Source organism: Indicator indicator, chromosome 28, assembly GCF_027791375.1.
Source record: "Indicator indicator isolate 239-I01 chromosome 28, UM_Iind_1.1, whole genome shotgun sequence".
NCBI classification, from domain to species: domain Eukaryota; kingdom Metazoa; phylum Chordata; class Aves; order Piciformes; family Indicatoridae; genus Indicator; species Indicator indicator.
This window is the reverse complement of record NC_072037.1, coordinates 1,138,241-1,162,025: the sequence shown is the minus strand read 5'-3', so window position 1 is coordinate 1,162,025 and position 23,785 is coordinate 1,138,241. Positions and strand designations below refer to the sequence as shown.

The 23,785-nt window shown below is 54.2% G+C and overlaps 1 protein-coding gene across 1 annotated transcript in view; it reads left to right on the top strand.

Annotated features, from left to right (window-relative positions):
- The window catches only part of ZNF618 (zinc finger protein 618), a 166,998-nt gene that overhangs the window by 103,404 nt on the left and 39,809 nt on the right, over positions 1 to 23,785 (top strand). Inside the window, exons 6-8 of the mRNA XM_054393217.1 lie at positions 444 to 545; positions 4,949 to 5,026; positions 15,304 to 15,342. Coding sequence (XP_054249192.1) covers positions 444 to 545; positions 4,949 to 5,026; positions 15,304 to 15,342 — 219 coding nt within the window. The remainder of the gene's footprint in view (positions 1 to 443; positions 546 to 4,948; positions 5,027 to 15,303; positions 15,343 to 23,785) is intronic.

Genomic DNA, 23,785 nt, shown 5'->3' with positions numbered 1-23,785 from the left:
ATCAGGAGAAGTTTTATAGAAGACTCTTGAAGCTCCCAGGCTGTTCTGTGCTTTACCAGGAGCACCTGGGAGAGGATTTTTGAAGTACTGCTTTAAATCAGAGATGTTTCTGAGCCCAAGTGAGGAGAGGACTGCCTGGAGCCTCTCAGTCACACACACAGACACACAGACACACACATACACACACAGACACACAGACACACCCCCCTGAGGCATGCCCTGATGCTGGTGTCTCAGCTGCTGAGCTGCTTGGTGGATATCATTCAAGAGCTCTCTGAATTTCTCCCAGTTAGCCCAAGTGAAGCTGTGCTGCAGAAGCCTTTGTGTGAGCACAGGGAAGCCACAGGGACAGATGGAAACTTGGAACAGGTTTGAGCCATGGTGACTCTTGGAAATGCATCCCCTCGAAGGGCTTTGCTCTCATTCCTCTTGGCACAATGTAGATGGCAGAGTAGTGGAAGGTGGCTGTCCCGTGGGATATGCAGGAAAAGGCTCCTCAGAGAGCTGGACTTTTGACCATGCATTGAGATACACATCTGGGATGTGCTGGAAGAGGGTGCCAGCCTCTGCATGGGGCAAGGGAGAACTCTGGATGCATCAGGTGCATCTCCCACATTGCAGCTGCAAGGCTCAGGAAATGTCTGGCACCACTGACTGCACCCCGGCAACACTGCACCCCTGGCAACACTCACTGCACCCCTGGCAGCACTGACTGCACCCCTGGCAGCACTGACTGCACCCCCTGGCAACACTCACTGCACCCCTGGCAGCACTGGCTGCACCCCTGGCAGCACTGACTGCACCCCCTGGCACCACTGACTGCGGTCCTGGAATCACTGACTGCATCCCTGGCAGCACTGACTGCATCCCTGGCAACACGGCACCCCTGGCAGCACTGACTGTGCCCCTGGCAGTACTGACTGCACCCCTGGCACCACTGACTGTGGTCCTGGCATCACTGACTGCACCCCCTGGCAGCACTGACTGCACCCCTGGCAACACTCACTGCACCCTGGCAACACTCACTGCACCCCTGGCAGCACTGACTGCAGCCCCTGGCACCACTGACTGCACCCCCTGGCATCACTGACTGCACCCCTGGCATCACTTACTGCACCCCTGGCAACACTCACTGCACCCCTGGCAACACTCACTGCACCCCTGGCAGCACTGACTGCACCCCCTGGCACCACTGACTGCACCCCCTGGCATCACTGACTGCACCCCTGGCATCACTTACTGCACCCCTGGCAACACTGACTGCACGCCTGGCAGCACTGACTGCACACCTGGCAACATTCACTGCACCCCTGGCAACACTCACTGCACCTCTGGCATCACTGACTGCACCCCCTGGCACCACTGACTGTGGTCCTGGCATCACTGACTGCACCCCTGGCAACACTCACTGCACCCCTGGCAACACTGACTGCATCCCTGGCAACACTGACTGCATCCCTGGCAACATGGCACCCCTGGCAGCACTGACTGTGCCCCTGGCAGTACTGACTGCACCCCTGGCACCATTGCATCCCTGGCAGCACTGACTGCACCCCTGGCACTGACTGCACCCCTGGCAGCACTATCTGTACCAACTAACCAAACCCCTGCTCACCTCCCCTCCTACCACAGGCAGCTTTGCCCTGCATGGCACATCCTGGTGTGGGCAGAGCCCAAGCCATGCCCACAGTGGCAGTGGCCAGGGCACCATGGGCATGCTCTTTGTCAGCCTTCACCACAGACGCTTTGGGGTTGTCCCTGGTTGTCTTTCCTCCACTCTGTCACACTGATTGTGTGATCCTTCCTCCAGATGAGGATCTGTCCCTGCCCCCAGGTCACAGTGTGCTGAGCACAGAGCTGTGGCTGCTGAGCTGCCTCTGGCTGCCTGCAGATCATTGTCTGCAGTGCCCCCTCCCTGGCAGCCTCCAGACTCACTGTGTTCTGGGGCAGTGCTCTGCTGGGCACATGGAGCTGGGTAGAGCTGCCCACCTCAGGAAGATGGCTTCAGCCTTGCCTGGGCTGCACCTGAGCCCTGGGTGCTCCAGGACATCCATACAAAAGCTCTGACCATGGCATGTGTTGGGCCCTCAGCTCCTGCCCTGGGCTCCTGCCCTCAGCTCCTGCCCTCAGCTCCTGCAAGTGGGAAGGCACTACCCAGCTTCTTGCACACTTTACACTCTTCCTGAAGAACTCCTGCAGAAGCATTTCTGTCCCACTCTCTGTTTCTAGAGAAAGGGGGAAATATGAATGGGAAAGAATGGGAAAAAAGTTCCCTCTGGAGCCCCTGGCTGCTGTTGGTCTCTTGCCCAGAGCTCAGGGTGCCTGCAGGGCTGTTCTGGGTCGTGGGTGGCATTTTGCTGTTGGTTCCTGGTTGGTAGGGCTCAAGTGAAGGTGAGCTCTTGCCTTCTGGCCATGCTGCTTTGGGGCTCTGGCTGGAGTAGTCTCCAGGAGAGAATTTGGGAGGCTGAAGATGAATCTAATGAGTCCCTGAGCATGGGAAGTGAGGGCTGGCAGATGCTGCTGGCTGGCTGGTGCCCAGGGTTGCACTTAGAGAAGGCTGTGTGGTGGCTGTCCCACAGATGTGTGTCTTTATATAAAGTCCAGCTGGCTGTGATGAGGAGGAGGCTCTGGAGCAGATCAGACACAGGGGGCTGGCCACAGTCTCAGCTCTGAGGAGCATTTTCTCAGCTGTGTGCTGTGGTGTGTCAGGCTGGAGCAAATTGTCTCTTTTCAGCAGCACTGACAAAGCAGCCTCCTGAGCTCCAAAGGCAGTCCCAAGTGATGCTGCAGTGATGGGCAGGGGACTCAGCACTCTGGTGGACTGGAAGGAGGGAGGTTTCTTCCCCAGGTGTAAGCAGCAGGGCACAGGCAGGGTGGAAAAAGCCATGGGCAAAGCCTGGTCAGAAAACACCACTGGGCTGGTTCCTGGGCAGAGCTCACCATGAGCAGCACTGGGTGAGTATGGCTGGAGAGGGCTGCTTGGGAATCTTCATCTGCATGGCTTGGGCTGGAGATGAGGAAAAAATTCTTTGCTGCAAGAGTGGTCAGGGATTGAAAGAGGCTGCCCAGGGAGGTGGTGGAGTCCCCATCCCTGGAGGTGTTCAAGAAACCTGTGGCCATGGCACTTGGGGCCATGGTTTGGTGGCCATGGTGGGGTTGGGTTGAGGGTTGGACTGGAGAGTTTTGGGCCCTCACTCCAGGAAGGACATTGAGAGGCTGGAGCAAGTCCTGAGAAGGGCAGCAAAGCTGGGGAAGGATCTAGAGAACAGGGCTGGGGAGGAGCAGCTGAGGAACTGAGCAATTGGGGTTGCTCAGCCTGGAGAAAAGGAAGCTGAGAGGAGACCTTCTGGCTCTCTACAACTCCCTGAAGGGAAGCTGGAGTCAGCTGGGGGTTGGGCTGTTCTCCCTAGTCTCAGATGATAGAAGAAGAGGAAATGGCCTGAAATTGTGCCCGGGGAGGGTTAGGTTGGAGATGAGGAAAAATTTCTGTGCTGCAAGAGTGGTCAGGGATTGGCACAGGCTGCCCAGGGAGGTGGTGGAGTCCCCATCCCTGGAGGTGTTCAAGAAACCTGTGGCCATGGCACTTGGGGCCATGGTTCAGTGGCCATGGTGGGGTTGGGTTGAGGGTTGGGCTGGATGGTCTTTGGAGGGCTTCTCTAACCCAAATGATTCTGTGTGGGTGTGAATGTTTTGGTCTTGTTTGTGTTTCCTCCCTGGATGCTCTTGATTCATCCAGGCAGCAAAAGATATTTCAAGGCTGCATGAGGAAGCCCCCACGGAATCCAACTGCTTCCCTCACACCACATCAGCCCTTCTCCTTCCCACTCCTCCTCACTCAGTGCTGCCCTCAGCCTGCTGGAGAGCACAGATAGCAGCACAGCTGCTCAGCTGCTGCTGGGGAGCTAAGAACTGCAGTGCAGGAGCTGAGAGGTGAATTCATTGCCTGCTCACTGTGCTGGAGTGGGGCAAAAAGGTTGAATCAAAGAACAAATTAATTTCTCTCTGCCTGCCCAGCCATGAGAAGAGGCTAAATCCATTGCATCATTTCACAAATGATTCTCCCAGCCCTTTTTTTGTTGTTGTTTGTTTTTTGCTCTGCTTTTGTGTTTCAAATGAATGTTTGCAGATGTGTGCTTGCTGGAATTGGAGACAAATTGAGAAGAGAGACTGCTGTGGTCATGTGCTTTTCCTTAAAAAAGGTCAAAAGTGCTATTTCTATCTGCTTGGTTTACTCTGGGTGGATATTTACCAAATCTCTGTGGGTTTCTTGAGAAATTTTGTACATTGTGCATTTCTTGAGAAATTCTGGAGGCTCTTTGCCTCAAGATAACTTTTTTTTTTCAATTGAAAGCTGCTTCTTTCCTTTTTTTTCTTCCCCATCTACTAAGAACTTGCTGTAAAAAAAAAAATAATAATAATTCAAGGTTATTTCTGTCCATAGGAAATCTTAGTCATTATTAGAAAATTCTAAACCAGGCTATTTCATCTTAGCAAAGTTAAAATTCTAAATCAGGCTCTTTCATCTTAGCAAAGTTAAAAAGATACCCTGAACATGGGGAATGTGCCAAGGAATCTTCAAATAAGGCTAAAAAAAAAAAAAAAGAAATAAAGAAAAGGATTGAGTCTGGGAGAGTGAATTCCTGCATTTATCTCCCATCAGCCTTCCAAAAAGGACATATGCTGCCAGCTGCACTCTGTGGTGCCCACTTTCTGGAGAATCACAGAATCATTTAGGCTGGAAAAGACCTTTGAGATCATCAAGTCCAACCATTACCCCAAGTCTGATGCTAAACCACAATTCAAAACACTGTTTTTAAATCCCTCTGTCCAAAAGAGAGGCAAAGTCAGTGTCCCCTGGCCACAGCACCCTCAGGGATCCAAAGGTTGTGGTGAGGCTGTTTCTCCTGGGCCACAGTGGTGATCTCTGCTTCTCTGTCTTGTTTTGCAGGGTCTTACGAGTGTGGAATCTGTGGGAAGAAGTACAAATACTACAACTGCTTCCAGACCCACGTGCGGGCACACAGAGGTACCTCAGGGCCTGGGACGCCTGGGGGGACAGCCAGGGGCAGGGACTGGGGTCAAGAAGCTCTTGAAGATGCCTGACTGCTTCTCTCTTCATCAGAAATGCTCTTCTTGGGTGGCCCATTCACAGGATAAACTTGAGGGGTGTCTTGGCTTTGTGGCTGTCTTGGGAGAGAGGGATGGGGACAGGCTGCAGAGCTGTGCCCAAGGCAACCTCCTGAAGGTCAGCAAGGCCAAGGGCAAGGTCCTGCAGCTGGGGCAGGGCAATCCCAACCATAAAACCAGGATGGGGGAGGAGTGGTTGAAGAGCAGTCTGGAGGAGAAGGCCCTGGGAGTGTCAGTTGGTGACAAACTGCCCAGGAGCCAGCAATGGTCCCTGGCAGCCCAGCAGGCAGCTGTGTGCTGAGCTGCATCCAGAGCAGGGAGAGCAGCAGCACAGGGAGGGGATTCTGCCCTCTGCTCTGCTCTGCTCACACCCCACCTGCAGCACTGCCTCCAGCTCTGGGGTCCCCAGCAGAAGGAGGACCTGGAGCTGCTGGAGAGGGTCCAAAGGAGGCCACCAGGATGATCAGAAGGCTACAGAACCTCTGCTGTGTGGACAGGCTGGGAGAGTTGGGGCTGTTGAGCCTGGAGAAGAGAAGGCTCCAGGGAGACCTCAGAGCAGCCTTCCAGTAGATGTCATCTGTGAGTCATCACAGATTCATAGAATGGTTTGAGTTGGTAGGAACCTTAAAGCTCATCCAGTTCCAGCCATGGCAGGGACACCTCCCCCCAGCCCAGGGTGCTCAAGGCCTCATCCAACACCACCAGGGAGAGGACATCCACAGCCTCCCTGGGCAACCTGTGCCAGTGTCTCCCCAGCCTCACTCTCAACAATTTCTTCCTCATCTCCACTCTCAATCTCCCCTCTCCCAGATCAAAGCCATTGTCCCTCATCCTGGCACTCCCAGCCCTTGTCAGAAGTCCCTCCCCAGCTCTCCTGGAGTCCCTTCAGGTACTGGAAGGCTGCTCTGAGGTCTCCTTTCTATAGGTAATTGCTTTCTAAATACCATCAAAATTCCTAAAACTCCTTCAAATGTGCTACAAAGTGGCTTCACTCTGCAGCTTAAGAAAAAAAAAAGATCTCTACAATAATAGTGAGCAGCAGTAATTTGCTGACCTGCAGAATGCTTCACTGTTGCATCACAGCAGTGCAATAATTTTGCAATAATAATTTCAGGATTTAGAGTTGGGTCACTCTTTGATTTTATTTTACTTGTGTCCCCCAAGCACTAAGAGCTTCTTAATTCAGATGCCATTTTGGGAGCTGTGTTGGTATGAGGTGACCTCTAGTGTGTGATCTGATTGATAGGAATGTATAGAAATATCCTTGGGATCAGCACAGGCTGGGTGGTGAAGGGCTGGAGAGCAGCCCTGGGAGAGAAGGACTTGGGGGTGCTGGGGGTGCAAAGCTGGACAGGAGCCAGCACTGAGTGCTGCCAGCCCAGCCCCAGCCTGTCCTGGGCTGAGCACCAGCAGGGGCAGGGAGGGGATTCTGCCCCTCTGCTGTGCTCTGCTGAGACCTCCCCTGCAGTGCTGGGGCAGCTCTGGAGTGCTCAGCACAGCACAGACAGGGACCTGGTGGAGCAGGGCCAGAGGAGGCCACAGCAGTGCTGGCAGGGCTGGAAGCTCTCTGCTTGAGGCCAGGCTGAGAGAGTTGGGGTTGTGCAGCCTGGAGAAGAGAAGGCTCCAGGGAGACCTTAGAGCAGCCTTCCAGTACCTGAAGAGAGCTACAGGAGAGCTGGGGAGTGACTTTTGACAGGGATTGGAGCAACCTAGTCTCGTGGAAAATGTCCCAGCCCATGGCAGGGGGGTTGGAATTAGATGATCTTCAAGGTCCCTTCCAACCCAAACCACTCTATGAATCTATGAATTGCCTTAAGACACTGAAAACCCTGATGAGATATTTATTCAGGATCAGCAAGAGAGCAAACTGAAAGCTCTGTAATGTGATTCTCCCAGGAAGAGAACCTGAGCTGGCAGTGAAAGCAGGCAGGCAGTGAACCTGTCTGCAGAGCAAGCACCACTGCATTACATGCACTGAATGTATAGGGAGGCAAGGGACACCCTCAGTGAATCTGCAGATGACACCAAGCTGAGTGGTATGGTTTATAAGAGTGAAGGATGGGATGGGAGCCACCCAGAGGGACCTGGACACACTGCAGAGGTGAACTGAGGAGAACCTCCTGAGGTTCAGTAAAGCAAAGCACAAAGTCCTGCACCTAGGTAAGGGCAACCCTCAGAACCCATCTAGGCTGGGGGGTGATGATTGAGAGCAGCCCTGCAGAGAAGGACTTGGGGGTGCTGGGGGGGAGAAGCTGGACAGGAGCCAGCAATGGGCACTGGCAGCACAGAAGGCCAAGGGCAGCCTGGGCTGCATCCAAAGCAGTGTGGCCAGACCTGGAGAGAGAGGATCCTGCCCCTCTGCTCTGCTCTGGGGAGACCTCACCTGCAGTGCTGTGTCCAGATATGGAGCCCTCAACACAAGAAGGAGCTGCTGGAGAGGGTCCAGGGAGGCCAGGTGATGATCAGAGGCTGGAGAACCTCTTATGTGGGGACAGACTGGGAGAGTTGGGGCTGTTCAGCCTGGAGAAGAGAAGGCTCCAGGGAGACCTCAGAGCTGCATTTCAATATCTGAAGGGCACCTCCAGGCAGGCTGGGGAGGGACTGTTCAGAAGGGGCTGTGGGGATAGGACAAGGGGCAATGGTTTGAGACTGGAGCAGAGTTAGGCAGAGTCAGGTTGGACATCAGGCGGAAGTTCTGCACAGTGAGGATGGGGAGAGACTGGAACAGGTTGCCCAGGGAGGTGGGTGGGGTTCCAGCTCTGGAGACATTCAAGATCAGACTTCATGTGGCCCTGGGCAGCCTGCTCCAGTTGGAGATGTCCCTGCTTAGTGTGGGGGGTTGGACAAGATGAGCTTTGAGGCTTCCTTCCACCCCAGTGCAATCTGTGAATCTGTGAACAATGCACTGCATGCACTGACTGTAGAGGTAGGAAGACAGAAGGAAGGATTTTATGAAGGAAAGCCGCATGAGGTATCATCCAGTGAGAAGTGTCCCCAGAACTGTACCAGTAACAGTGCTGGGAACAGGATGAGTCTGCAGGACTGAAGGCTTTTCCTGGCAGGTCCATCTGAGATGTCCTACAGAAGTGGCTGGTACTGCCCCATCCCCTACACTGAGCTGACCTGGTGCTTACAGGGATCAGTGCAGGCTGGGATGGAGAGCAGCTCTGGGGAGAAGGACCTGGCAGTCCTGGTAGGCAACAGGATGTCCATGAGCTGGCACTGTGCCCTTGTGGCTCTAGAGGCCAAGGGCATCCCGGGGTGCATTAAGGAATGTGGCCAGCAGGGTGAGGGAGGTTCTGCTCTGCTACTCTGCCCTGGTGAGGCCTCATCTGGAGGCCAGCAGAGGGCAATGAGATGCTGAGGGCACTGGAACAGCTCTCATGAGGAGAGGCTGAGAGCTGGGGCTGCTTAGCCTGCAGGAGGGGAGGCTGAGGGGGATCTTGTTAGTGCTTACAAGTAGCTAAGGGGTGGGTGGCAGGAAGGTGGGACCAGACTCTTCTTGGTGGCCCCCAGAGACAGGACAAGAGGTGCTGGGCACAAACTTGAACACAGGAAGTTCCTTCTAAACATGAGGAGGAACTTCCTCACTGTGAGGGTGGCAGAGCCCTGGAGCAGGCTGCCCAGAGAGGTGGTGGAGTCTCCATCTCTGGACACTTCCAAGGCCTGCCTGGATATGGTTCTATATGATCTGCCCTAGGTGGTCCTGCTCTGGTGATGCAAAAGCTTTAGCCCATGGTGGAAGACAGTCATGGTGTTGACCTGGTTTGGACCTTTGGGGCAGAGCAGTTGCAAAAGCCACCTGCCTAGCCAGTCCCACTGCCACCATTCAGTCACACAGCTCTGTCACAGTGAGACCCCCACCCTGAATACTGCCTCCAGGTCTGCTGTCCCCAGCAGAAGGACACAGAGCTGTGGAATGAGGCCAGAGGAGGCCACAAAGATGCTCCAAGGGCTGAAGCAGCTCTGCTGTGAGCACAGGCTGAGGGAGCTGGGGGTGTTCAGCCTGGAGAGGAGAAGGCTCCAGGGGGACCTGAGAGCTGCCTGCCAGGACCTGCAGGAAGGCTGCAGAGAGACTTTTGCTGAGGGTGTCTGAGACAGGCCAAGGGAGAATGGTTTGAAGCTGAGGTAGAGCAGGGTTAGAGTGGAGCTGAGGGAGAAGCTCTTCAGTAGGAGGGTGGTGAGACTCTGGCACAGGTTGCCCAGGGAGGCTGTGGCTGCCTCCTGCCTGGAGGTGTTCAAGGCCAGGCTGGATGAGGCCTTGAGCATTCAAGTCTAGTTGAGAGGTGTCCCTGCCCATGGCAGGGGGGTTGCAGTAGATGATCTCTGAGCCATTCTGTGATTCTATGATAGGAGTTTGGAGGTGTCAAGATGTCCTTGGTTTGACTTGGGTTACCTCTAAGTTGGTTTTTGTACAGCTTGATGTCCATTTTGGAGCTGGAGCAGGAGAGCCTGGGGCTAACAGCTTGTGGCTAACACTGGTTGGAGGTCTTTTGCCCTCTCTCTGCTCTTGCAGTTGGTCCTTGTCAGCCACTTCAGACCTGTGCAAAACATAAATTTCTTCTCATCCTTTGAGCTGGTCTGTCCAACCTGAGGACTCTGGCACTGCCCACATCATGGTTTGCTTTGTAATGATCCTTCTGGGGAGAAGTTTCCTGCATGTTTTTATGCCTGCACCTGCCTCGTCCCTGGATCATCTCCATGGTGGAGAAGCTGTGTTGGAGGTCACCTCTGTTCTTTTGTGGCTGGGGCTCTTATGGGAAAACTGGGCACTTTCTTAGCTTCTTGAGACCCCCTGTGGTGGTTGGCAATGGCTGAAGAATTCCAGGGAGCAGTTGATGTACCTGAGGCAGCCTTTTCTCCTTGGTGGCAAGGGACAGGAGCAGAGGAAATGGTTCCAAGCTGCATCGGGGGAGGCTCAGGCTGGATCTCAGGAAATATTTCTGCCCTGGAAGGGTTCTCAGACATTGGAACAGGCTGCCCAGGGCAGTACTGGAGTCACCATCCCTGGAGGTGTTTAAGCAGCTGTGGCCCTGGTGCTTAGGGACATGGTTAAGTGGTGACCCTTCAGTGTTGGGTCAGAGGTTGGGCTGGATGAGCTTGGAGGCATCTTCCAACCAAAGATACTCTGTGATTCTGTGTTCTCCTGGCAGTTTGCAAGTGCAGAGGGCTCTAGTTCAAGATGTGCTGCCTCCCAGGGGCAAGCTGCCTTTCTGCTGCACTGAATGCCAAGATGCAGGCACAGAAAACCCCAGGCAGAGAGCTCAGCAACGGCTCAGCAGGGCAGGTAAGGAACTGCCTCACTGCATCTGGCCGGGGAAGGGCTGCAAAGGCTGCATCCTGTCCCCAGAACACCCAGAGAATAAAGAAACCCAACCCAAAGAAAAGTGATGGTGTGGAGCTGAGGGGGCTGCTGTGCAGCCCAGCAGGACTGTGGCTCCTTCCTCCTGCAGAGCTGCTGGAGTGCAGCCAGAGCAGCAGGGCTCTGCCTTCCCGAGCGTCACCGCCTCGCCTCCAGCCCAGCCCCTTCAAGCTGCTGTGCTTGCAGGGCTTTGGTTGAGCTGCCTGGGGGCTTTGCAAGTCATTAAAGGGTTTGGGTTGCCTGCAGGAGGTAGTCAGCTGGAAAGCTGGGATTGGTAGGGTTGGGTCAGATTGAAGCAGCACCAGCAGCGAGACATTGGCGTGGTTTGAGTCAGGAAAATTCTCTCACTTTTAGGTTAAGTCCCAAAAAAGGCTGAAATGACTTTATTAGACTTGCAAAGAGTGCATTGAAAAATGTCTGGGCTGAGGCCAAGCACAGGGAGATTTTTACCCAAAGGAGAACTCTTCTGAAAGCAAATGAAAGAAAAACCAAGGCTGAGGTTTAACCCCTGCAGGATACCTCACCTCTGCCCTCATCATTGCTGGAAGTTCTCTGGTTCCAGAGAAGATTTCCTGGGCTGAATGAGGATTTTGTTCCAGTTCCTTTCCCTGATCATTTATTTACATCATTTACTTTCTGCATTGCCTCTCTCTGAACCCATCAGCTCTTTGCTACCTTCCCATGGCTGTGCCAGCCGAGGAGCTGATCTGTCATCAGAATAGGTGCTGAGCACACTGGAGCAGGAGCTCATGGATTCACAGAATGGGTTGGGTTGGAAGAAATTTCTAAGATCATCCAGCTAAAACCCATTCTTGGTGGCTTTTCTAGCCCAGCCATGTTCCAAATCCTCTAGGTTTTCTCTGGGCTCTAAACACATCATCTAAGAGCATCCCAACAGTCCTGAAAGCGTGACTCAATCAGTGCCACCTGCCAGAGCAGACAGAGTCTGGAGGAGGACAGGAAGACAGCTCTGAACCCTCCCCCCACACCCTTCCATTCAGAGACATTTCCAGAACTAGGACAACAAATGTGCCTCCCTGTGTTTGGGAAGCCTCTGACACTCTGCTTGGAGAGAGTGAACAGCCCAACAGAAACAGCACAACAGATTCAGAGACTCACAGAATAGGTTGGAAGGGACCTTAAAGATCATCCAGTTCCAACCCCACCAGCCCAGGTTGCTCAAGGCCTCATCCAGCCTGGTCTTGGACACCTCCAGGGAGGGGACAGACACAACCCCCCTGGGCAACCTGTGCCAGTGTCTTCTGATCTTCACTGCAAATAATCTCTTTCTCATCTCCACTCTCAATCTCCAGTCTCCCAGCTCAAAGCCATTGTTCCTCATCCTGGCACTCCCAGCCCTTGTCCAAAGTTCCTCCCCAGCTCTCCTGGAGCTCCTTCAGGTACTGGAAGGCTGCTCTGAGGTCTCCCTGGAGCCTTCTCTTCTCCAGGCTGAACAGCCCCAACTTTCCCAGCCGGTTCTCAGCCCTCTGATCATTTTGGTGTCCTCCTCTGGACCCTCTCCAGCAGCTCCAGGTCCTTCTTGTGCTGGGGGCCCCAGAGCTGGAGGCAGTGCTGCAGGTGGGGTCTGAGCAGAGCAGAGCAGAGGGGCAGAATCCCCTCCCTGTGCTGCTGCTCTCCCTGCTCTGGATGCAGCTCAGCACTCAGCTGCCTGCTGGGCTGCCAGGGACCATTGCTGGCTCTTGGGCAGTTGTTTTCTTGAGGTGAGGCTTTTTGGTTTAACCAATTGTTAAAAAGCTTCTCAAGGTTTATAAAGTTTCAGATGAAGATTTTCCAAGAATGGGTTCTGCTTAATAGCAAAAATGTGCAGAGGAAGAGGATTTGTTGAAAGGATGGAGATGGAAAATGTGGTTTTCCAAGGTGCCCATTTTTGGAGTCTGAGTTGAAGCAGTTCAGTGACTGCAACCATTCTGGGGTGAGAAGTTGAAAATTAAGAGTGAAATAATCCTGCAGAGGAGAGCTGGTGCTCCTGATCTGCAAAAAAGTTTGGTTTCATCTGTATAATGACCTGCTACTGAAAAATCACAGCATTTGGAAATCCAATGATTTCCCAAGGATTTTCATTAGGAAAAACTTGTTTGGTGTGAGGGTGCTGGAAGCCTGGAGCAGGCTGCCCAGAGAGGTTGTGGAGTCTCCTGTGGAGAGCTTCCAACCCCCCCTGGCCAGTGTGCTCCTGAGCAAGCTGCTGTGGGTGCCCTGCTGGATGATCCCCAGTGGTCTCTTCCAACCTCCACCACCCTGGAATTCCATGACCGGGGGGATCCTTTGCCCTCTGCATCCCAAGCCTCCGTTTTTTTCCTGTGGAAGTTTCCCACCCTGCAGCAGATTTTTCCAGGAGCTGCAGAAGTCACTTGAGGCTCAGGAGTTAACTTGCCTGTGTCCCAGCCCTCCTACAGGCCTCCCTACTCACGCAGCTCTCTCACAAATCGCTCTTTTGTTTCAAAGCTGTAATTACTTGGTCTCAGCCCAGAGGTGGTTTAAAGTGGGTTGGTAGGGGATTTTTAGGTTTTTTTTTAATTCGTGGAGGCTTCAGTCTGCCCTTATGACTAAGGGTAACAACATTTCTTAGCAGTTGAGAAAGGGCTGCTCCTTAAACCTGTGTGTGCTGCTGCATTCTCCTGAAGTTTGACTGAAGGACTTCTTGGAGCTGCTCAGATGGCAGACACGGCCTGGTGCATGCATGGTGCAGATCTGTGATGGTTTATTGATGCTGCTGTCTGGAGAGGGTCCAGAGGAAGCCATGAAGATGATCAGAGGGCTGAAGAACCTCCCCTGTAGGGATAGGCTGGGAGAGTTGGGGCTGTTCAGCCTGGAGAAGAGAAGGCTACAGGGAGATCTTAGAGCAGCCTTCCAGTACCTGAAGGGGCTCCAGGAGAGCTGGAGAGAGCTTTTGACAGGGGCTGGGAGTATCAGAACGAGGGACAATGGCTTTGAGCTGGGAGAGGAGAGATTGAGAGTGGAGATGAGGAAGAGATTCTTTCCAGTGAGGCTGGGGAGACACTGGAACAGGTTGCTCAGGGAGGTTGTGGCTGCCCCCTCCCTGGAGCTGTTGAAGGCCAGGCTGGATGAGGCCTTGAGCAACCTGAGCTAGTGGGAAGTGTCCCTGCCCAAGGCAGGGGGTTGGAACTTAATGATCTTCAACCAATCCTTCCAACCAACCCATTCTGTGAATCTATGAAGGGCAGGAGAGCATTTTGCAGAGCTCCACTGTTCCATAGAAGGCTTGTGCCACGGGTGCTGGGTGACCATTCCAAGGAGCAGCAGCTGTGGAGAAGCACAGGGCTTGGTGCTTGGTCTGTCAAGGTTTTGTGCATGCTGCCGAGCCTTCCTCATCTGGGCCCTCCCTTCATGAAGTTGTGCCAAATTAATCCGGTTGCCTGGAACAGCAATCTCATCAGGCAGGGTAATCAAGTAGAAAGGTACAGATTCACAACCCCACAGTTGTTTGGTTTTATTTAATTCCTAAGAAATAAGGAAATGAAAGGAGTAAACAGTGCTCATTACTTCAGGTTGCAAATCTGCAGTTCAGCAGCGGGGGTGACATCCTGCAGCGTGGTTTTCGGAGCAGTGCATGCTCAGTTCCAAGGACAGACATTTTGAGCTGGAGTTGGGCTATTAGCTAATGTGACATCCAGTACAGGCAATTCAGGATGAGTACAAAACACTAAGTGGCTTGGAAATCCTCATCATTTATGATCCTTGACTTGGAACCCTGCTTTTTGTCTTCCAGCTTGAGCTTTGCCCATTGCGTTCATCGAGACCTTGAACATGATGAAATGCGTGGCCATGGCACTATGGGACATGGCTCAATGGCCATGGTGGTGTTGGGTTGATAGTTGGACTCAATGATCTTAGGCCTTTTCCAACTCCATCATTCTATGATCTTTTCTGTGTGCTTTGCACATGTTACAGCAGGGGAAACTTTCCCTCCCATCTTTTCTCACTGCGTTCAGTAAGACCAGGGCAGAACAGCCTAAGGAGGCCAATTATTCTGGCCCATCTTCACTAAGAGGAGGATGGAATAGGTCTGAGAGGGACTCTCCTGAGCCATCTTCTGTAAGAGCAGGATGATAGCCCTGGGGGGATTCTCATGAGCTGTGGAGGCTCTGCAATAGCTGTGAGGGGAGGCTCTGGTGCAGGCTGTGCTGTCTCCCGTGGGAGGCTGAGCTGGGTGCACTCTTTACTGCTTGCTTTCCTGGGCTGACAGCACTTGCCCCGCAATTAAACACAGGAGTGATGTTAACCTTCTTCAGATATCATGAAACTCATGGTCATGACCTCCATTAGTGGCAGTGGGCTTGTGGGGATGTGTCAGCCCAGCCTGGCACACCTCAGCCTGGACAGCCACCATGCACCAGGCTGAGGCTAGGGGGTTGGGTCTTCCCTGGGCACAGCAAAGGACAGCAGGAGAGGAAACTGCCCCGGGCCACGCCGGCAGGCAGCCCCTCGCAGCCGCACCTACCTGCTGCTCTCTCAGGGTCCCTGAAGCTCCCAGGAGCAGTGCCCCCCCGTTTGGATTGCGGGCCCCGGTGCCAGCGTGGGAAACCAGCTCCCGCGGGCAGCCGTCTTGTGTCAGCAGCCCTGGAGGTGGCTGGGCTCGGCCCCACGGCCCCGGTACGGGCGGGCCGCTGGCCTTTCACAAGCGGCACCTGTGGGCTGAGGTCGCCATGGCGGCGAGCGGCGGCGGAGCAGAGCCGCGGCCGGAGCAGAGGGAGCAGGCGAGGGCCGGGCAGGGCCGCGGCGCAGCCCGGACAGAGTCGGCGATCGGATCTAAGTGCAGCTCTTTCTCTTTGCAGACACTGAAGCTGCCTCAGGGGAAGGAGCCTCACAAGGCAGTAAGTACCGACGGCGCCGTGGCTGCGTAAGGGGGCACCGGCGTGTGGCAGCAGCGCAGGGCGCTCCGGCGGGCGCTGCCCCTCGGACGTTTGGTGGCCGCAGCATCCCCTCGCCCCCGGCGGAGGTGCGGCAGGGCGGGGAGCCGGGAGAGCGGGCGGCGGCGGCGGCGGCAACGGCAGCCGAGGCAGGAGGCGGAGGGGCTGCGGCAGGGCGGCAGGGTGGCAGCGCGGCCGGCAGAGGGAGCGCGGCGGAGCCCAGAGCCGGGCGGGCTCGGGTAGCTGCGCAGCGAGAGGAGATACAGCGCGGCCCTGAGCAGGGATGCTGGGGGCTGCCACGCCCTGCGGTGGGATCCAAGCCTGGAGCATTTCTAAACCTTCAGTCTGCGAGGGGCTGTCCCTGCCCCGAGGCAGGTCGCTGATGACCCCCAGGGTCCAGCACAGGCCCCCCTGCCCCAGCTCATCTCGGCAGCCCAGGGACCTGTGTGCCAGAGAAGGAGGTGACACCAGGAGGGTCTGGGGGCAAACTGACTGCTCCTGTGAGGGGATGGCCGGAGGGATGGAGCCAGGCGGTGCACAGTGGCAGGGCAAGGAGAGATAGCAGGGATGGAGTGGAAAGAAGAGAGGCTGAGGCTGTGTTGGAGGAGAAGCTTTTTGCCGTGCTGTGGGCATGTTGTGCAGGGGGGCTGTGCCATTTGCACCCCTGGGGGGTTGTAAGACCAGCTGTGGATCAAGTTGTGAATAAGCTGGGCTGAGCTCAGACCCTGCTTTGAGCAGGAGGTCAGCCTGGATTTTGCTATGAACATGTTAGGTGAGAGCTATGGTTTGCATTGGAAAGGTAAGTTAACAACCCTGGTGGTTGCAGAGGGCAGCCTGGAAGCACCAAATTTACCCTGGGTGGTTATAAAAATGTAAATAGCCAAGAAAAATAATAATTAAACAGTAGAACAATGCTACTTTTTTAGAGCTGCTGTTTTTTTCAGGCCAGTTCTGTGCTGGGTGAAAAGTTTGGGTTAGCTTGGGAGAGTCTTGGCTTTGTGTGTGCAGAAGGAAGCAGGACTGACTTCACTGAGGGGCTCAGGCCTGAGCTGAAACCTGTCAGTAGCAACCAACCATCACACAGTGCAAGGCCTCTGCTGGAACCCACTGCAGGGGAGATGAGCCCTGCAGCTGGACCCTTCCTCTGCCCCACGGCTGTGGGGATGGAGAGGCCCTCCCAGGCTCCTGTCATTTCCTTTTTGCCTCTTTTTCTGTGGGTATTCTGCTCCCTGTCAGTGTTTTAATCTTTCCAAACTCGTCTTGGAACACCTAGAACACTGTGACCAGTTTTGGGCTCCCCAGTTCAGGAGAGACAGAACTGCTGGAGAGAATCCAAGGGAGAGCCACGAGGATGCTTAGAGGACTTGAGCATCTCCCTTGTGAAGAGAAACTGAGAGCCCTGGGGCTGTTTAGTCTGGAGAAGAGAACACTGAGAGGGGATCTCATAAATGTGTATAAATATCTGAGGGGTGGGTGTCAAGTGGAGGGGGCCAGGCTCTTTTGGGTGGTGCACAGCAACAAGAACAAGGAACAATGAGTTCAGACTTGAACAAAGAAGATTTCACCTCAGCAGGAGGAGAAACCTCTTTCCAGTGAGGGTGACAGAGCCCTGGAATAGGCTCCCCAGGGGAGTTGTGGAGTCTCCTTCTCTGGAGACTTTCAAACCCCACCTGGATGCATTCCTGTGCAGACTGCCCTGGGTGACCCTGCTCTGGCAGGGGGGTTGAACCTGATGCTCTCTTGAGGTCCCTTCTAACCTCTGATATACTGTGAGACGGTGATCTTGTGGCCTACCTTGCTCTGAATTTTGACAGTGAGCCCCATGGTGTTCTGGTCTAGGCTGTGTGGGTGCTGGGTTTGTTATTTGAGTATTGAACATGGTATCTTTTTTTGCCAGAACTTGGGAACCACTTTGTGCAAAGAGATTCTCTCTGTTCAAAATTTCCTCTTCTACCCATCACAGGAATTTTTGTTGGTTAAGAAAGGCAGGGCAGAGCGAGGTGTGGAGAGTAAGGGCTCATGGCAAACCCAATGTCATTGGAGCCATGAAGGATTTCTGTGGCCACAGCTGCTGCTTCTGTGGTGGCTGGACCTTGGGAGTGTGGGAGAGTGGAAAGGCACAGGCAGAAGGGGTCTCTGAGACAGAACAGTGATGAGGAGCTGCTCTCTGCACAGCCTGCAGTGGACCTGCTGTGGCAGCAGTAGAGATGGAGCAGGGAGCAGGGAGCAGCAGGAGGGCAGGGACTGCTGCCACCTTCACGCAGGGCAGTATGAATCTGACCCTCTCCCCAGGGCAGGAATTGCTGAACCTCCTCTGTACCTGCCATGCTCATTGCTCTCCCAGAAAAGTCTCTCCCAGCTGAAAGGGCTGGAGGCAAGACCAATCCATCAGAACAGATGGTGTAGGGGATGGGGGAAGAAGATCCACCACAGGCACCCACCCTGGTGAGGAACACTCTGTGCATGTCACCTGTCCTGCAGAGTGAACGTGGAGCTGCTCGGCCACTGCTGCTCTTCCCGAATGCAGCTGGTTGTCATTTCCTGACAGAGTCATCTGCCTCTTCCCCTCCTCACTGCTGCAGAGGGACAATTCAGCTGTCTTCTTTCCTCCCTGTGCCTAGTCCCTGCAGCTGGATTCAATCCCTGGCCTGCCCTGCTTGCCCCTGCATGGCTCTTCTCCTTTTTCCACTCAATGGCCCTCTTGTTTTCTTGTCAGCCTGTTTGCTCCTCATATATTTTAGGAATTTTTTATTTATCTTTCCTTTCCTGCTATTTTTGTTTTGCCTGCTGCTCCAGTGCTATTCCTCTGTGGCCTGATTTGGCTGCTCACAGCCTCTCTGTTACAGATGTCTGCATTGTTCTACTCTTCCTCTGCTATTTCTGTCTCATTGAGAACCTCGAGGTTCATGGGTTCTGCAGCAATGGTTTGTTGCCTTCCTCCAGAATTTCTCAGTGTTTAAAGGATACAGCAAGACATTGTTTGCTGTCATGTGCTTCTCTCTGGGGCATCAATTACAGCAGTGTGAGCAGCAGGACAGGGAGGGGATTCTGCCCCCCTGCTTTGCTCTGCTCAGACCCCACCTGCAACACCACCTCCAGTTCTGGTACCCCCAGCACAAGAAAGACCTGGAGCTGCTGGAGAGGGTCCAGAGGAGGCCACAGAGATGGTCAGAGAGGGAGACCTTAGAGCAGCCTTCCAGTACCTGAAGGGGCTTCAGGAGAGCTGGGGAAGGACTTTTGACAAGGTCTGGGAGCGACAGGACGAGAGACAATGGCTTTGAGCTGGGAGAGGAGAGATTGAGCCTGGAGATGAGGAAGAAATTGTTGAGAGTGAGGCTGGGGAGACACTGGCACAGGTTGCTCAGGGAGGCTGTGGCTGTCCCCTCTCTGGAGGTGTTCAAGGCCAGGCTGGATGAGGCCTTGAGCAAGCTGGGCTGGTGGGAGGTGTCCCTGCCCATGGCAGGGGGTTGGAACTGGATGAGCTTTAAGGTTCCTTCCAACCTAAACTATTCTGTGAATCTATGAATCCCAAACTGGTGTGGGTGGGGAGCTCCCTGGAGCATCATTGTGTCCTTGGTATTAGTTCAGATAAGCAGAGTTGCAGGTTTGGAAGAGCTGTTCAGGTTTTCTCCATGGTGACTTTCTGAAGGCAGCTGCTACAGCCACAGCAGGCACCTGGGAAGTGTTCATAAAGGCAACCTTGTGTGCCAAGTGAGGAGACACCTCAGCTGAAGAGCACAGCAAGGGTGCCTTGGCTTGCCCCCAGGGCAGCTTTGCTGGCAGTTGGCTGTGCCCCAAGCGCAGCAAGGTGTCTTTGTTCTTGGGAGGCAAAGTCTGCACCTTCCACACTGGGTCTGGGAGCGACTCGTGCCTGGCTGGTCAGGAGGGTGAGTTACTGACTGGTGGGTGAAGCTGTGCTGTAATGGGGCCCTGCCTGTAATATGGTCTGAAGGGCTGTGGGAAGAAGGGGCTGCTGCTGCCTGGCCTTGGTTCCCTGGGGAGAAGGGAGACAGGGGCCAAGCTGTGGCCAGTTGGTTGTTTGCTGCCTGCCTAGAGAGGAGGCAGCAGTGCTCAGGCTTGCCAGCCAGGGAGGCACTTTGGAGACTCCCTTGAGGAAAACTTGGTATTTTCAGTCTTTGGGGTGTTTAATGTATAGATGATATCTCTGGGACTCCATTTTGTTTGGGACCCACTCTTGGGCTGCATGGCTTTGGGAACTGCTTTTCCAGCCTTGGCTCAGTGTCTGAGACCGGAATTCCCACATGGAGACGAGAAGACAACAAAGCAGCCCATAGTGCTAATGTGTTAATAAAAAGGCCTCTCCAGCTGCTACCAACTCTGGCTGGCAGGAGCAGAAAGGGAGGAGACAGGCTTGGAAAAAACTTTGTTTGCTGTTTTCCATTGGGCAGGGGAGGGCAGTGTGACATGGAGGTCACAGACTGTCCCTGTGCAAGAGTCTGACTGTCTGCTCCGAGACACTTGGACACCTCTGGGCTGTGCTCCAGGCTTTTGGTAGTCCTTGGGAAGAAGATATTTGGGCTAGATCTGCACCATCGTTCTCATGGAAATCTCAGGCGTGTTTAGGGGAGTTGCAAACCTTGTAAAAACATCTCCCTGCTGCTGGCATTCCCCAGGAGGTGCTTGGCAGCCTGGCAGGGGTTAAATGAAGCCACCAATGATCTGGGGTCCTCACACCCAGCAGGGCCATTGTGCCAGGGACACAGACTCTGGGAAGCATCCTCCCTGCCCTGAGCAGGTTTGGCACTGTGCTGGGACACAGAGCAGGCTGTGGTCAGTGCACAGGCACAGTCTGGGGACAATAGGTGTGGGAGCTGGGCTGGCACCTGTGTTGGATCAGCAGTCCTGCCCCTGGCAGTGCCTGGTCCTGAGAGCTGTGCTTGAGTCAGGAACAGAGCCCAGAATGGTCTCCCTGCTGACAGTTTGTTTCTGGGCCCATCCCCAGGAGGTGGAGGGGAGGATGACCTTCCACCAGCCAGCCATGGTCTCTAGACCGTGTCCAGCTGTGTAACTCTGCTACACATGGTCCCTACAGGACTTCCCAGCAGGGAAGTGACTGCCCCCTGTGTTCAGCACTGGTGAGGCCACTCCTTGAGCACTGTTTAGTTTTGGGCCCCTCGCTCCAGGAAGGACATTGAGGTGCTGGCTGGGTGCAGAGATGAGCAGTGAAGAAGCTGAGGAAGGGTCTGGAGAACAGGGCTGGGGAGGAGCAGCTGAGGGAACTGGGGGTGTTTAGACTGGAGAAGAGGAGGCTCAGAAGAGACCTTCTGGCTCTCTACAGCTCCCTGAAAGGAGGCTGGAGCCAGGTGGGGGTTTGTCTCTTCTCCTTAGTATCATGTGTAGAACGAGAGGAAATGGCCTCAGCTTGCACTACAGAAGATTTAGGTTGGACATTAGAAGAAACTTCACTGAAAGCGTTCTCAAACCCTGGCACAGACTGCCCAGGGAGGTGGTTGAATCCCAGGCCTGAGGTGCTTAAAGCTGCAGAGGTGTGGTGCTGAGGGCCATGGTTTAGCCTCAGATGTGGTAGAGCTAGAGAGTGTTTGGACTGGATGATCCTAAAGGGCTTTTCCAACCAAAGTGATTCTGTGATTATGGGTTGTGATTTTGGGATTGTTCTTCTCTGTACAGAAAAGGAACTTAGGTACAAGAATATCTCCAAAATAACCAGAACTGCCTTGCAGAGCTCAAAGTTAAACTGAGTTTTATGTTTGCCTGTGAAACCTGAATTATTCTGGATAATAAACATAACATAAGCATAACACAAAGCAGAAACACCTAAGCTTTTGTCTACATGCTGCTTCTCATGGTGTCCCTGCCTCCTTAGACCAGGTTGGGACAGAAGGCTAGGCTGGATGAGGCCTTCAGCAACCTGGGCTGGAGGGAGGTGTCCCTACCCATGGCAGGGAGGTTACAACTAGATGGTCTTGAAGGTCCCTTCCAACCCAAAGCATTCTGTGGTTTTGTCATGTGGCACTTGCTCATTTCTGCTTACCAATGGCCTTTCCATGCTTGCTTTCAAAATGCCAAATGTTCACAGATCCAGCAGTAGTGCTGCTGGACCACAGCACCCCTGAGCCTTTGCTCTCCTGGAGAGCCTCAGATCACTTCACAGAGGGGTTTGGTGCTCTGCAGGCAGAGAGCAGCAGGCTTGCAGCCAGTCCTTGCCTGCTGGGCTCAGCCTGACACTGCTGGATAGGGGAGAGAGCAGGGAATGAATGCACAAAGAGAAATGGGAGGGGAAGAACTGCTAAAAGCTGAAGGTGTCTTAAAATTCAGCAGGTGTGTTCACATCTCTCTGCTTAGCTCTTGGAGACCTAGTGAGTGCTGCTCTTCTCAGGAGAAGTGCTGCTGGAGCAATGCTGATGAATGTCCTTGGGAAGGGTCTCATCATTCCTATGATCTTGGAATAAAACCCTGTTCAAAGTGGGGAGGATCAGGAAGGGGAGATTGCAGGAGTCTTGAGCTCATCTGCAGTGTGTCAGCCAGGCTGGTTGAGCTCAGGGGAGTGTGCTTGCTGCTGCTGTGCTCTGCTCCCTTCCCTCACCCTAGAAACAGCTCTTGAAGACCAGAAGCAGCAAGTTGTGGTTGAAGAGCAGTTGGTGCTACCAGGCAGTAGTGGGCACACAGGAGAGGTCTGCCAGCATGCTGCCAGCCTCTGCTGTGGTGTGTAGAACAGGATAAAGCAGCCCAGTTCCAGTGCTCCACTCGCTTCCCTTGCTGGCACTGTGGCACTTTGTTACTATGGCAATTTGGTGACACTTGCTGGAGGCTGGAAGACCACCAGTGGTTGTTCTCTGTGGTAGATCCTCTTTCTCTGTCTCCATCCCCTGCTTTGACCTGAGTGCAGTTCTCTTCAAGAGGCAAAGCTTCGTTTCCTGCTGGATCTCAAAAGCAGATCCCTCTGCACATGCTGCCAGCAGGGTACTCCCACACAGCTCTGCAGTGACCTCTACCATCTGGGAGCTGCCTGAGCCCACAGCATGCACAGCCTGTCTGGGAGCCCAGACAGCACCCAGCTCCCTTCACTCATGCCTTAAATCATGGTGGAAACAGGAATGACTGTTTTAGACCATGGACTTGTTAGAGAGGGTCCAGAGGAGGCCATGAAGATGATGAGAGGGCTGGAGAACTTCCCCTGTGGGGACAGGCTGGGAAAGTTGGGGCTGTTCAGCCTGGAGAAGAGAAGGATCCAGGCAGACCTCAGAGCAGCCTTCCAGTACGTGAAGGGGCTGCAGGAGAGCTGTGGAGGGACTTGTGACAAGGGCTGGGAGTGCCAGGATGAGGGAGAATGGCTTTGAGCTGGGAGAGAGGAGATTGAGAGTGGAGATGAGAAAGAAATTCTTTGCAGTGAGGGTGGGGAGACACTGGCACAGGTTGCCCAGGGGGGGTTGTGGATGTCTTCTCCCTGGAGGTGTTGAAGGCCAGGCTGGATGAGGCCTTGAATAACCTGGGCTGGTGGGAGGTGCAGTGCCCTCATGCTGAAGCTCCCACATTGTGGCCCAGCTTTTAGTGGGTGCCTGATGTCTGAGGCATCTCTCTGCCAGCTCTTAGAGCCTCTTAATGGGTACCTAGATGTAGCAAAGCATTTGTGCCTCAGTGCAAGATATGCTTTGTTTTGTGGTTATTCCCAGCTGCCAGTAGCTGGAATTCTCATCAGACCCTTCAAAGGGTCAAGAGAGGCATCTTCTGAGAACTGAATAGAACTGAGCTTTATTTCCTCCTTCCCCATCCCTGGTGGTACCATACTGGTGTGCAGGATTGAACCCGGACACTGCTAAGATGAGACATTCACAGACTGCATTGGGTGGGAAGGGAGCCTCAAAGGGCATCTTGTCCAACCCCCCTGCAGGCAGCAGGGACACCTCAAGGTATCAGATCTTGAATGTCTCCAGGGATATGAATGTCTCCACCTCCCTGGGCAACCTGTTCCAGTCTCTCCCCACCCTCACTGTGCAGAACTTCCTCCTGATGTCCAACCTAACCCTGCCCTGCTCCACTTTCAAACCATTGTCCCTCAGCCTATCCCCACAGGCTCTTATGAGCAGTCCCTCCCCAGCCTGCCTGGAGGTGCCCTTCAGATATTGAAATGCAGCTCTAAGGTCTCCCTGGAGCCTTCTCTTCTCCAGGCTGAACACCCCCAACTCTCCCAGCCTGGCCCCATAGCAGCGGCTGTGCAGCTTCTGATCATCTTCGTGACCTTCTCTGGACCCTCTCCATCAGGTCCAGGTCTCTCTTCTGTTGGGGTCCCATATCTGGACACAGCCCTGCAGGTGAGCAGGGGGCAGGATCCCCTCTTCCATCTCTGGCCACACTGCTTTGGATGCAGCCCAGGCTGCCCTTGGTCTTCTGTGCTGCCAGTGCCCATTGCTGGCTCCTGTCCAGCTTC